The sequence below is a fragment of the Chiloscyllium plagiosum genome, unplaced genomic scaffold, assembly GCF_037043375.1.
Source record: "Chiloscyllium plagiosum isolate Xiang-an unplaced genomic scaffold, Cpla_swu_hap1 HiC_scaffold_8, whole genome shotgun sequence".
NCBI lineage: Eukaryota > Metazoa > Chordata > Chondrichthyes > Orectolobiformes > Hemiscylliidae > Chiloscyllium > Chiloscyllium plagiosum.
The window spans coordinates 39,087,859-39,102,115 of NW_028270146.1; the positions used below are offsets into that span (position 1 = coordinate 39,087,859).

General features: G+C 38.5%; 1 protein-coding gene across 3 annotated transcripts in view; it reads right to left on the reverse strand.

Annotated features, from left to right (window-relative positions):
- Positions 1–14,257, reverse strand: part of ptpn21 (protein tyrosine phosphatase non-receptor type 21) — an 87,066-nt gene that overhangs the window by 37,026 nt on the left and 35,783 nt on the right. For all 3 annotated transcript variants that reach the window (XM_043697288.2, XM_043697286.2, XM_043697289.2), the window contains exons 9-10: positions 8,120–8,207; positions 6,814–6,896 (exon numbers count right to left, since the gene is read on the reverse strand). In XM_043697288.2, the coding sequence (XP_043553223.2) occupies positions 6,814–6,896; positions 8,120–8,207 (171 nt within the window). The remainder of the gene's footprint in view (positions 1–6,813; positions 6,897–8,119; positions 8,208–14,257) is intronic.

Consider the following 14,257-nt stretch of genomic DNA (forward strand, 5'->3'; position numbering starts at 1 on the left):
TGGTCACCATAATCACGACCATGAAACTGACGTTTATAAAAATTCCTCTGGCCCACAAATGTCCTTTAGGGAAGGAAATGTGCCATCCTTACCTGTCTCACTAATATAATTGACTTCTAACTTCCCACTGAAATGGGCAAGCAAGCCACTCAGTTAAAGGGCAATTAGAAATAGGCATCAAACGCTGGCATTGCCAGTGAAGCCCATATCCCTCAATGTCATTTTAAAAATTACTTTGCTACAAAACTAAGCAACTTTCAGATTTTAGTTGATGTTTAGTCTGGTGACTCTTCATCAGAACTCAGTTCTCAGTGAAGAGGAGTCAGGCTCAAAACAATAACTCTGCTTTTCTTTCCCCACTTTTGCTGCCAGACCTGTTGAGTTTTGCTAGCAATTTCGGTTTATGTTTTAGATTTCCAAAGCCTACAGCTTTGTGATTTCACATTTTAGTTCACAACTTCCAGCTCAATTTTATCCTTGCTATATTAGCTTGATCCATGTTGTGAAACTAAATCTAAAGAAAATTGTAAAATGACACGCACATAAGTTTTCAATGGCAAAGCATAGAATTGGGCTATTTAGGCATAGCATGGCATACTGGAGCAACTTGGGAAGCCAGAAATAAGACCTTGGCCTGACATTAGTGATCTGTGGCCGTAAAGACATTTACATAAAGACCATGTATTTTATTACTGTGCTTTTACAATTGTGGACTGAAATGAACAACTGTTTTAAAAAATGTTTAAAGGATTGCTGTATGTTTTGAGAAGTTGACATTCATGGTAAACATCATTTAAACAGCTGCTTCAGAAAACAGTAATCAAAGATTAGCTTGCAGGTGAACTGAAGCCAAGGGGGTTCTGTACTCAGATGGAGCTCTGGTTGGCTAAACAAAATGTATTGGCCTATGGACTAGTGAATAAAATACAGAGAAGTGATCAGATCTCCACTAGCTCAGGCACTGTCTCTATTCTCTGCAATGAAAATGCACTTCAAACATGAAGGCAACAATTTTATCTTTCCTTCAGAAGTTCCTGGTAGTTGTGCCTTTTTAAATTGCTAAGTCAGAGACTTTTCATAAGTGAACCAGCACTCTGCGCCTCTTGCAGTGGAAAAAGAAAGGCTGATAACAAACCCTTTGATCAGCATGAACCAACTCAACAGATCTTGTGAACAAGAGGCTCCTAAACTGCCTTCCCAGTTTTCCTATCGTCAGTTTTTTTTTCCTATCTATTTGCAGGAGTGCTTGTAAGGGAGTTTATAAGGGTTTAGAGCTTTAATTTTTTTGTGTTATATGCAGATGGTTTATAACTATTTATCTGTAGCTAGAGTTTAATTATTGGTAATAAATAGCAAGTCCAGTTAAGTACAGAAACTTAGCCCATGCTTATCAACCGGAGTCTGAAAATCAGGTAAATTAAGGAATTTTGAATACTTATTTTAAAATGTTTGACTTCTTTTTTAAAATTAATTCACGGGATGTGATGTTGCTAACATGGATTTATTGCCCATACCCAACTGGCATTTAAAAGTCAACCACATTGCTATGGGTCTGGAGTCACATATAGGCCAGACCAGGCAAGGATGGCAGATCTCTTTCCCTAAGGGACATTAATGAACAAGGTTGGATTTTACGACAGTTGACAACAGTTTCATGGTCATCATTAGACTCTTAACTGCAGATTATTATTGAATTCACATTCCACCATTGTCAAGGTCTCTGGATTAACATTTGAGCAACAATATCACTAGGTCATCGCCTCCCATAACTCTGGGAATAGCGAGGATTGATTTTCAGCATGCTATCCTAGGGAGCGGTGACATTTAGGTGCCCATATACACAAATTACTAAAACTTTATGAACAGATACAAAAGCACAAAGAAAATGCTGGCCTTTATTTCAAATGTCATAAAGACAAGAACGATCATAAATTCAATTTCTCATCCATACCAGATGACCATAGCTTGGAGCACGAAAGGTACATAAAAATTGGTCTCAATATGCAAGCTTAGGGAAAGGGAATTATCATAGTTCGAATTTCTGCTATAATTCACAAATGACATTCCTGATGAAATTTAACGTGTCAAGTCATCAAGTGAGAACTACAAGCATTCAGGCACAAGTTACTGAAGATCATCCAGTTGGTTTGGTCCTTTAAATATATTGAGCTGAAAATGTGTTGCTGGAAAAGCGCAGCAGGTCAGGCAGCATCCAGGGAACAGGAGAATCGACGTTTCGGGCATAAGCCCTTCTTCAGGAATGAGGAAAGTTTGTCCAGCAGGCTAAGATAAAAGGTAGGGAGGAGGGACTTGGGGGAGGGGTGTCGGAAATGTGATAGGTGGAAAGAGGTCAAGGTGAGGGTGATAGGTCAGACTGGGGTGGGGGCGGAGAGGTCAGGAAGAAGATTGCAGGTTAGGAAGGCGGTGCTGAATTCGATGGATTTGACTGAGACAAGGTGGGGGGAGGGGAAATGAGGAAACTGGTGAAATCAGAGTTCATCCCTTGTGGTTGGAGGGTTCCTAGGCGGAAGATGAGGCGCTCTTCCTCCAACCGTCGTGTTGTTGTGGTCTGGCGATGGAGGAGTCCAAAGACCTGCATATCCTTGGTGGAATGGGAGGGGGAGTTGAAGTGTTGAGCCACAGGGTGGTTGGGTTGGTTGGTGTCCCAGAGATGTTCTCTGAAACGCTCCGCAAGTAGCCGGCCTGTCTCCCCAATATAGAGGAGGCCACATCGGGTGCAGAGGATGCAATAGATGATGTGTGTGGAGGTGCAGGTGAATCTGTGGTGGATATGGAAGTTTCCTTTGGGGTCTTGGAGGGAGGTGAGGGGGGGAGGTGTGGGCACAAGTCTTGCACCTCCTGCGGTTGCAGGGGAAGGTGCCGGGAGTGGAGGTTGGGTTGGTGGGGGGTGTGGATCTGACGAGGGAGTCACGGAGAGAGTGGTCTTTACGGAATGCTGATAGGGGAGGGGAGGGAAATATATCCTTGGTGGTGGGGTCCACAACAACACGACGGTTGGAGGAAGAGCGCCTCATCTTCCGCCTAGGAACCCTCCAACCACAAGGGATGAACACGGATTTCACCAGTTTCCTCATTTCCCCTCCCCCCCACCTTGTCTCAGTCAAATCCATTGAATTCAGCACCGCCTTCCTAACCTGCAATCTTCTTCCTGACCTCTCCGCCCCCACCCCAGTCTGACCTATCACCCTCACCTTTACCTCTTTCCACCTATCACATTTCCGACGCCCCTCCCCCAAGTCCCTCCTCCCTACCTTTTATCTTAGCCTGTTGGACAAACTTTCCTCATTCCTGAAGAAGGGCTTATGCCCGAAACGTCGATTCTCCTGTTCCCTGGATGCTGCCTGACCTGCTGCGCTTTTCCAGCAACACATTTTCAGCTCTGATCTCCAGCATCTGCAGACCTCACTTTCTCCTTTAAATATATTGCCTAGTCATTTTATTTCTCCAACATTTATTTGCCTTAATGTAAATTGTTACGATTAGAGATCACAAAAATTTCAATTTATGCCAAAGTCTAAACATTGATGATTTCTGGCTGTAAATAGGACAGTGGATGATTATTGAACAGAAAATAAAATTGCAAGACTTCTGGCAACAGAAGGGAGAGTGGGACTGTGAACTGTTCATGTAGAGAGCTAGAATAGAATAGAGCTAGAATAGGCTCCCTTCTATGTTGTAACCATTCAATGATTTGATAAAGTAAGGAAAATTGCAAATCCTCTAGATATAGATAACAAACTTTCACGATACAGAGGCAAGGCAAACAAAAAAAAAATTACAATTTGGCTCATCCTTATTTGGGAGGAAAGAACTTGAAAATAAAGGAAAATGGGGAAAATAACCTCGGAATGAGAGAGAATGGTCACAGTACATGAGGCATTCAATCCATTAAATCCACGCCTAATATAATCAATGCCACACTCTCCCACCTTCTTTGTTCTTCCTTTTCAGAAGATTCAATTCTTTATTCAATGCTTCAAATTGAACCTGCCTCCACCATTCCCAATTTACAGGCATGATGCCACTGCAGGTTTTAATTATGTTGAATCTGCATTGTCTGGCTCTCGATCCTTACATCACTGGAATTTCTTTTTCCTAGAAATGCTCTCCAAACCCTTTATGAGACTGAATATTTCTTCCAAGTCTCCTCTCCAAATGGACTCATTGGAATTTAGAAGAATGAAATGTGATCTTATTGAAATGTACACGGTTCTTAGGGGGCTTGACAGGGTAGATGCTAAACGATTGCTTCTACTTGTGGGAGAGTCTAGGACCAGAGGGCATAATCTCAGAATAAGAGGTCACACATTTAAGACAGAGAAAAGGGAGAAATTCTTCTGAGGGTAGCAGATCTGTTGAGTTCTTTATTGCAGAGGGGTGTTGAGGCTGGGTCATTTTTGCTGAGACAGACAGAGTTTTAATCAGTAAAGGAATCAAGGGTCATGGGGTAAAGGCAGGAAAGTAGAATTGATGGTGATCAGATCAGCTAAGAACTCAAATGAATGACCGAGCAGATTTGATAGATTGAATAGCTTACTTCTGCTCTATGTCTTACGCAATGTTTCTCTAAACTGTGTGGCATTGACTTCTGCGCACAAATCTTGGAGGCCCATGCTGCAGGAAGAAAATTAAGAGGGAATGCTGGTCTTATGGCTCCAACTTCTACAAATTATGTAATTTAACTTCCAAATCTCTGGAAACAACCTTGTGAATCTTTTGCTTATTTCCTACCATGCCTTCATCATTGCTACACTGTGGCACCCAGAACAGGACTTAACACTCAGTCAAAGCTATGCCAGAATTTATTTTTTATGTTTAGCACATCGTCCTTGTTTTCATCTTCTATGCTTTCGTAAATAAAACCTAGGATGCCATAGGATTACCATGAGATATAGGAGCAGAATTAGTTCATTTGGCCCATTCAAGTACTGGAAAACAAGCTCACTATTCCTGAAGTAATCACAAATGATTTAAGAATGTAAGATTCCCAATTTACCTGTCTTTTAGACCCAGTTTGCTCGAAAACATGGATCAGTTTCTACACTTAGCAAGAATTATTATTTATTACAAATAAACACACAATCTCTAGGTTCTGGCAAGCATCTATGAACTGTCTGTGAACTAAAACTCCTACATAAACACAGACAGAACGAGAAATTAGTGCTATGGATCGAGAAGAAAACAGGTCAGTGGTTTTTGTTCACAGGATTTGCTGAAAATATTCTTCAACTGATTAGAAATCTGCTTCTTGAACTTTCTTTTCCAGATGTTTTTACTGGTTTTCAGAAGGGACAGAGCCTGCTTCACTCTAAAAAAAAACAAGTGCTAACCTATGAATTAAAAAGGTCACAGCTTACGACAACTGGAGTAAAAAAAATATAGTTTTCCTTGAGGCTTAAAGTAGCTGTCACTGTAGAGAACAAAGACATCCTGAACTGAAGGCTTCGCTGTATTTTGCTGTCAGCCCAAAGCTTTTCAGCTACCTAAAAATCAACCCAATCTCACAGTTGACAATAGGCAAAAAGCCAGTGGCATCAGTAAGTGGTCAGTAGACCAGAGACCAAAAAGCTACTTTTTGCCAGCTAACATTTCGTTTGTACACAACCCTTCAGCTCCAGCTCTTCTACAAACTATACTTCAACTCCTGCTTGAACCAGCAGCTGTGTAAACTGTTTACAACAAATGTAAGATTACTTGCCTTCAAACCATGCACCAATCCTTGATTTTAAGAGAGTTCTGTTCTCATTTCAAAAACATAAACATAAGTTGCTGGAAAAGCTCAGCAGGTCTGGCAGCATCTGAGAAGAGAAATCAGAGGTAGTGTTTTGGATTCTCCGAGGAAGAGTCACCGGATCCGAAACATTACCTCTGATTTCTCTTCATAGATGCTGCCAGATCTACTGAGCCTTTTGGGTAACTTCTGTGTCTGATTCACAGTATACACAGTTCTTCCAGTTTCTGTTCTTATTTTAGTCCATGACAAAAAAAATAGAAATAAAAATATTAAAAACTCTTTACAGTACATCACAGCAAAAGCATTACTCTCATCTATCTTTTTCTTCCCCACCAATAAACTCCATAAATTTAAACTTGATTTACCCTCAACACGTCTGTGCTAGCGTTCCTAAATTAGTCAAGTAACTATTAATTTTCCCCCAAATTATTTCCAGAAGCTTCCTCATCACACAGGTTAAAATGACTGGCCTGATGTTTCCATGTTATTCTTTACATCCTTTTTCTGAAAAATAACATTACATTTGCAGCTCTCTGGTCCTCTGGCAGAAATCTAGAGTCTAAAGAAGACAGCAAAGTTACGGCCAACGCCTCTGCAATTTCTATTCCTATTTCCGAGAATATACTTGCATGCATATCATCCAGTCCCACGGTGAATCACCAACCATTTTGCTTGCCAACCTTACATTCCAATTTACCATATGGGCCACATCCATTCTCACCCCAATGAAATTACGTTTCCCCTAGTTAATCAATCAATCAATCAATCAATCAATCAGTCTTAATCTGAATTGGTCCTTGCCCTTTCTATAGCCAACCTGATCTGTATAAGACAATGATCACTGTTCTCTAAACGTTGCTTAACTGATACTTGACAAAACAAAGCAAATGTTTCACAGAACTATTATCTTTGGATAACACAGATGAATCTTTAAACATAGGAGAAATACAAATTACAGTTAAGATTGTTATTTTATTCTTAACATCTTCATCTGTTTTATTTCAAAATAAAATACCAGAAATAGTACACATACTATTTAATAGATGAATTATACTTACAAGTTGCAGTTTTTATTCAGACTATAAAACTTGCGTCGTGCAACACACATTCGCCATACATATTTGGATGTTTCCATATCTTCCTGTAGAAATCAAATTGAAACCAATAACACCAGTTTCTACATTTGTATGATTTTAGCAGAGAAAATTATGGATATACAAGCAAAGAGACAGGTTCAAGTTTTCAGGTGTAACCATTTATCAGAACAGAAAACTAAACACTACCAACTATTTCAATTTGAAAGGTGAGGCAAGGAAGATGACCTGAATAACTTAAAAACTGATTTTCAGAATAATCTGCATATTCGACCAAAATAGAGGTTAGCCTGTAATGTTCCATAATTTACCTTTTAGTAAAAACTTACAGTACAGACTTTTCCCATCATTCAATTATATCATGGTTGATTTCTAACTCATCTCCATTTACTCACATTGTTAGTTGTTTCTTGGTAATACCCTGGTCCCATTTCTTCTCATGTTTTAGTTAAATATATAAACTAGGAGCAGCAATAGGTCATTCAGTTCTTCAAATCTGCTTTGAAATTCACGGGTGATCCTGCATCTCAATGCCTTATCCCTGCTTCTTCTCCATGCCCTTTGAGGCTTTTAAAATCTTTTAAAAATAAAACTTTGTTGAATATACTTAGTGACCACAGGTTTATTATCTTTTGACTGAAGTGATTCCTCATCTTAGTCATAAATGTACAATTCCATATCCTGAAACAATGATCCTGTGACCCATCATTAAAGTGCTTCTACATTTTTAAGCTAAGTGCCTTTTAAGCACTATATGCTTCATTGGTTAAAATACTATTGTAGATGCCAAATCCCACAAATGCTCAATTTTGGGAATTTCCTGATTCAGATTAAAGATGCACTATTTAGGAAATGTTATAGAACAATGTTGTTCTTTTTTCATAGTTCAAATACTGAAATAAGATGCATTTATCTGACTAATACAACCTTAACTAAAATATTAATGTAAGCAAGCTGGAATTCAAATTGAAGATTCTTACAACTTCTGGGATTTTATTACTCTGAACTTAGTTTTGTCATGCACAGATTAAAAGATATTATCTTCTCGGACGCAATATTCTTATTTACTTAATTAATAGTTAAAGTCAAAATTGAAGGATATATTAAATACACTTTGCTTCTAAAGCCATAATTCAGCATGAGCTACTATTTTCAGGCAATATTACAAATTGATTTATTTTTCCTCAGATCAGTGCATTTCTTAATTCACTTTGTTTCAGTACAAAACATTAACATATGCATGAAGATATATCCGTTTCAAAGCACTCACAGTCTGGAATTGAATGGTCTCCTCTTTGTTTGCCAGCTCTAATGCAAAGAAGGATTTGTTGTGAGATAAGTTAGCTATGTCATTCCATCTAAAAAGAAAAAGATAACATTTTTTAGAAGTCAACTGAAAGACTTTAAACAATTTTTTGCTACATCAGTAGCAATTCTGCATGTTTATTAGCATGGAAATTAATCACATCACACAGCATTAATTCAGCGTCACATGATTTAGTCATCTCAGCTGCTTAACAGGAAACATTGGAGTGTAGAAGACAGAAAAGTACTTCCAGGTAAAATTATTCAACTTTTTATTTTAATATTTTTAAAGCAGCCATTCTTGTGTTTCCTCATGATTGAGTTTAGTTGCTTGCACAGTTAATGTCAATGATATGTTTTATCTACTAAACAAACAGAACATATTAATTCAAGCTAGCAAACTAAAAAAAAGGAACAATTTTTGTTTTGTGTTTAATGACAAATAGGTAACGAGAGATTGCCCATTTTAGATCTGTTATGGAGCGGAGGGCAACCTCCCACTGATGACTAAACCCAATACCCCCAGGGAGGCTCGCCTCACCTCATAATCTGTTATAAGAAGTGTGACAAGTGGTACAACCTACCTCCTACCGCAATCTGTTATTAGGGAATTTTAAATGAAAAATTCCTTTCACTCACTCCATGATCAACCAGTAACAGTTTATTAAATGCCAACAGTGAACAAATTAACAAAACCACTAACAAACTGAACAATTCCCCTCTAACTACCCAAATAAAACACAATTCTAATGGGATGCTGTTTCAATAAATACAAGTCCAACTTGTATAATAAAACAATAGAATTTAGTCTCTTGAAATTACAGCTAGGATATGTCTGCCAGAATGCTACTCGCCCTCTCTGCTGATCTTCTTTCAGGAATGTGTTTCTGCTTCAAATTCTTACGTCAAGAAATACTTTCTCCATCGAATACTTGTGTCAGGAATGTTTTCTGTGAATTCTGCTGTCTGGAATATTAGCTAGGAGTGCAACGGAACTTTTATTAATATTACATGGTGCTTTCTCAGAGTTGAATGTTTTTATTTCTTTGCAGATGGCTCTCACCAATTTTCTAATGCCCTCATCTTTTATACCTTTGATGACCTATTAATTTCTTACAATAGGACTGGCTCTAGGTAGTCAAAACCATCAGATTTAAATTGGTTTTTGATATCGAAGGGCTTGATTCAAATTGATTGACTAAATTCAAACTTGCCTTGATAATAAAACAAAACTGCTGTTTTACCTGCTAATTGCGCAGCTTTTTGATACAAATGTTTCAATTCAAATGCTTTCTGTACTGGCAAACTGCTGCCCACTGCCACTCATTTCAAACCACTAAGTATAAGGGGAAAAAAACCCAATATTTTAAAGGTGCCATGCACTCTTTCCCCCCCCATCGTTGTACAAATGTCAAATTCTAACATCTGGTCTTCCAATCCACAAAAACTTTACCAACTTCGCAACAATCTGAGAAACCAATTTCTTTCACTTAATATTGAGACACAAGGTGATGAGTGTAAAGGATTTAAGTATCTATATGTACAAATCACAAAATGTTTGTGTCCCGGTACAAAAATCATCAAATTGACAGTGCTGGCCTTTACTTCAAAAAAGTTGGAATTCAAAAGATAAGGAAATGATGCTTCAGTGGCACATAGCCTTGGTCAGACTCCCATCTGGACTACCTTCAGTTTTGGGCACTGAGCTTTGAGAAAGATGCATTGACCATACAGTTAGTACAGGACAGATTTACTAGGATCAATGATACTGCAGATTAAATAGTTAAATCATCAGCACAGCTGAATGAACTCGATTTGTACTCCATTCAGAGGGATGATCTAATCCATAGGTTTAAAATCATGAATGAACTCAATAGTCATAGAATAGACAAGAATCGCTAACAGTATGGAAAGACGCCATTTCATCCTCACCAATTCTCTGAGGAGCATCCCACCCAGACCCAAATGCCCATCCTATTCCCCAATGACCATTTAACATGGCTAAGCCACTTATCCTGCATACTATGGGGCAATTTAGCATAGCCAATTCACCTGACCTGCACATCTTTAGAATGTAGGAAGAAACCGGAGCATCCTGCAGAAACCCATGCAAACTCCACGCAGCCAGCACCCAAGGCTAGAATCCAGGTCCCTGGTGCTGAGAAGCAGTAGTGCTAACCACAGAGAAATTATTTCTCCTAGTGGGGAGCATTAGCTTTTAATGCAGTCTGGCTAATTAAGAATGAAAAACGTAGCAAATACTTGAAAAATTTCCCAAATTGTTGAGTTTGCTTAGTTTATATAAATTCAGACAATGGATTAAGGAGCTTTTAGCATTTTGAAAGATATTAAGCTGGCAGATAAAATAAAAAAAAAGAGATGTTTTTCCTGGTGTAGGAGTGCAGGATAAAGGGACACAACTTTAAAATCTGAGACATGTAACTAAGTAGAGAATTTGAAAACATATTCACACAAAGGGAACTAGAACCATAAAATTCTTTTCCATACAAACAGTGCTATTTTAACCCGAATAATCTTAAACATGAAAACTTTGAGGTAGAAAGAGCTAAGGTCCGGATTAGCTAGATCTATACAGAACAGCTGCAATATCAGATCTGTGGCAAACTGAATCATGGGAGAAAACCAACTTGAAACCATTCTCATTAAATCTACCTGCTGCAGATGCATCTGGAAACAAAGTCCCATCATCTTACCACCTTGGTAACTTGAATGGATTCAGAACACACCTGACAATTTGAAATTGGGCCCCATACAAAGTACTGTGGGCTATCAACAGACTGATTCCCATTGCAATCAGTAAGCTTAAGGCCCAATAGATTTCTCACTCTCATTGCCATCAAGCTAGGGAATCAACCGGAGTCAACACAACAGTATAGAAGAGCATACTAAAAGCAACACCTGGGACAGCTGGAAGCAAGATGCAAACCTTCAACCAATTAATCGGATAAAGCAGTGCAAACATATCATATCCATTCAAGATGGTGGTAGATAATGAACCAATTAATGAGAAGGGTTCAGAAACATCCCATATTTAGTGAAGCTAGAGTCTCACTTGCCATTTAAAAATACCAGTCTGCAGCTTGCAACAATTTTCTGCCAAGAGCTTCAAAAGAATTATCCATCACAGCCTCCCTTTGAAGGTCTCTCTACAATAGATGCCAAGAAATGGTGAGCAACTGGATATAGGCAAAGTCTGTAGAGCTTGGCAACATTCTGACTGAAAATATGCAGTCCAAACATAGTTGCACTCAGAACTAATCTATTCTACATCAGTGATATCTACCTGGCAAAGTGAAAATGTTGTTCAGGTAGGTTATGTTTATAAATCTACAGCAGCAAACAATATTGCCTTGATCAGAGAGTCATAGCGATGTACAGCGTGGAAACAGACCCTTCAGTTCAACTTACCCATCCCAACCAGATATCCTAAATTAATCTAGTCCTATTTGCCAACACTTGGCCCTTATCCCTCTAAACCCTTCCTATTCGTATATCCATCCAGATACTTTTTAAATGTTGTAAATGTACCAGCTCCCATCACTTCCTCTGACAGCTCATTCCATACACACACCACCCTCTGCGTGAAAAAGTCATTAACTCTCTCTATCATTGGCAAAGTGATGAAAGGTTCCAACAACAAGGCTATCAAATAGCATTTTCTCACTAGCAAAGCACATCTCCACTAAGCATTTAACAATCTCCCCCTGAAAAATCAATGACATTACCAAGTCCCTATCAACAACATTTTGGGGTGACCACTGATCAGAAACTTAAATGGACCAGTTGCATAAATGCTGTATATGTAAGAACAGGGTTAGGGATTGGGTATTTTACAACAAGTGGCTCATCTAATTCTCCAAAACCTGTCCACAATTCACACCACACGGATCTAGTCTGTGATGGAATAGATTCCACTTGTCTGAATGAATAGAGCTCCAAAGAAAATGAAAGTAGCCCAATGAATTCATCTGCCAGACATTAACTGCCACTTCTGGGGCTTTAACAAATACAATTTACATTGCATTAACTCCCACGCTGCTTCAACAATGGCTGCCACATTCATGCTGCAATGTGGGAAGCATAGTCACAAATATTTGTACAGCAAACTCTTCACAATAGCAAGGTCATAATGACAAGGTAATCTGTGCTTTTATGTGACTTTAATTAAGGCACGAATATTGGTCAAGATCCTGGGGAGAACATCACATATTTGCCATCAGAATATCAAAACAGGATTCTATAAATCCACCACAGCATCCAGGGCTTTGAAAGACAGAACTTCTGACAGAGTCCTGCACTGTCACTACTTCATTGAAGTGTCAACCTTTATTTTATGCTTAAATCCTGGAGTGGTACATGAACCCAGTTCAAAAGATGGAAGTGCAACCATGGCTGGTACTAAAATAACTTAGGGTCTTAGGGTTTAAGACCCTTTTCACTTCTGAAAATGTCTCGATCTAGTGTTAAGTTTTGCTCCCTAGTTCTATTACTTTTTGTTAACGTTGTACTTTCAGAATTTGAGTGACCTTTAATCCAAAAAAATCAAGCATTACAAGACTAGATTGTGTTATTGTTTTTCATTGTTCAACCCTTGGATTCCAGAAATTGTACTGCTCTCTTTATAAGATCAATATATGTTTCCTAAGATACAGTACCCAAAATAACCTGCAGTGCTCCAGATATAATCTAAGCAGGGTTGTGCACAGTTGGAGCATGACTTTTAACTGTTGCATTCTAATCCTTTGGATACACAAACCAGCATTCAGTTAAGCACTTTCATCCCCATTTGTACCATTCTACACAATCCATGGATACGGAACTATATTCTGCTTACATTTTCATTAATTCTAGCTTTTCAACATTTAGTAAGTATTGTGATCTATCCTTTTAAGATCCACTGGGTCCAAAGTTAATGAACTTTCATTTGCCCATATGTAAATTCATTCATCACAGTTTCACCTATTCAATTAGTATCTGATTTTATGCATACATCTACACTGCTTACAAAACCATAAGACTTTGAAACCCAGATAACCAATTTTGCCTAACCTATCATCCAAATCATTCTTAAATGGTGAACAGCTGAGGCCCCAACATCGACATTTTGCGAACTTCAGTAATTATCTCCTGCCAATTAGAGTTCTCTCGCCACTCACCAAGTTTCCTGATCAGGTATTTCATTTGCCCTCAATTGCACAGGCTTCAACTTTAACCATGTATCTTGCGAAGAAATTTCCCAAAAGTGCTCTGAAAGTCCATACAATATCTAAAGACTGTGTCACTGTTTTAGTCACCTCATACAGCTTCACCTCAGCTGATGAACAGGGAACCAGGATGGTATTGCTTTTATCTGTAGGCTCATATGCACTTCAGATCTCATTTTCTTTTATTTCTGTCATATATTAACCTCTCCTTCTTCACAAAAAGAAACTTGACAATGGGTTGAGATGATGCCTCTATCTTTGCAAATGTATAAGAGTTATTTGGCTCTTCCTTTTAATTGCATCTGTATAACATTTCATCAATATGTTTTTCTACCCCTTGTAAGTGTCCTCTTTACACTAATCTAAATGCACTTGGAGCACTGAATTGACACACTGAAATAAAGGCTATTTGCTCCAGTTCTTATCTAATTGAAAACTCTCACTACTACACAAAAATCTCCATTATATTGTAATCTTAAAAGGAACTGAGTCTAAATCAAGACTGGTCATGGTTCTCAGTATCTGATCTACAAGTGGGCTGGTACCTCAAGGCATTGAGAGCCACCCTCAGAATGTTGCCAAAAGATCATCTTGAAGATCCAATCTATAGCCGGTTCTAAAAAACAATTATGATAAATTCATGACTGGGAACCTCAGGACAACATATGAACTTCAACTAACTATGCACACTCAAGCCTTCCAAACCAAGCAGCCTTTAGCAGATCATTAGAACTGCAATCAAGTGCACCCTAAACAGTAGCTTTGATGACAATGGAAGAAGTGAGCTAGAAAGAAGAAAAACAAAATCTTAGCTAGCAGATTGATCAGCAAATTGCAGCAATAGTATTTTTAACACTAATTTAGGAGCATTGCTTGGG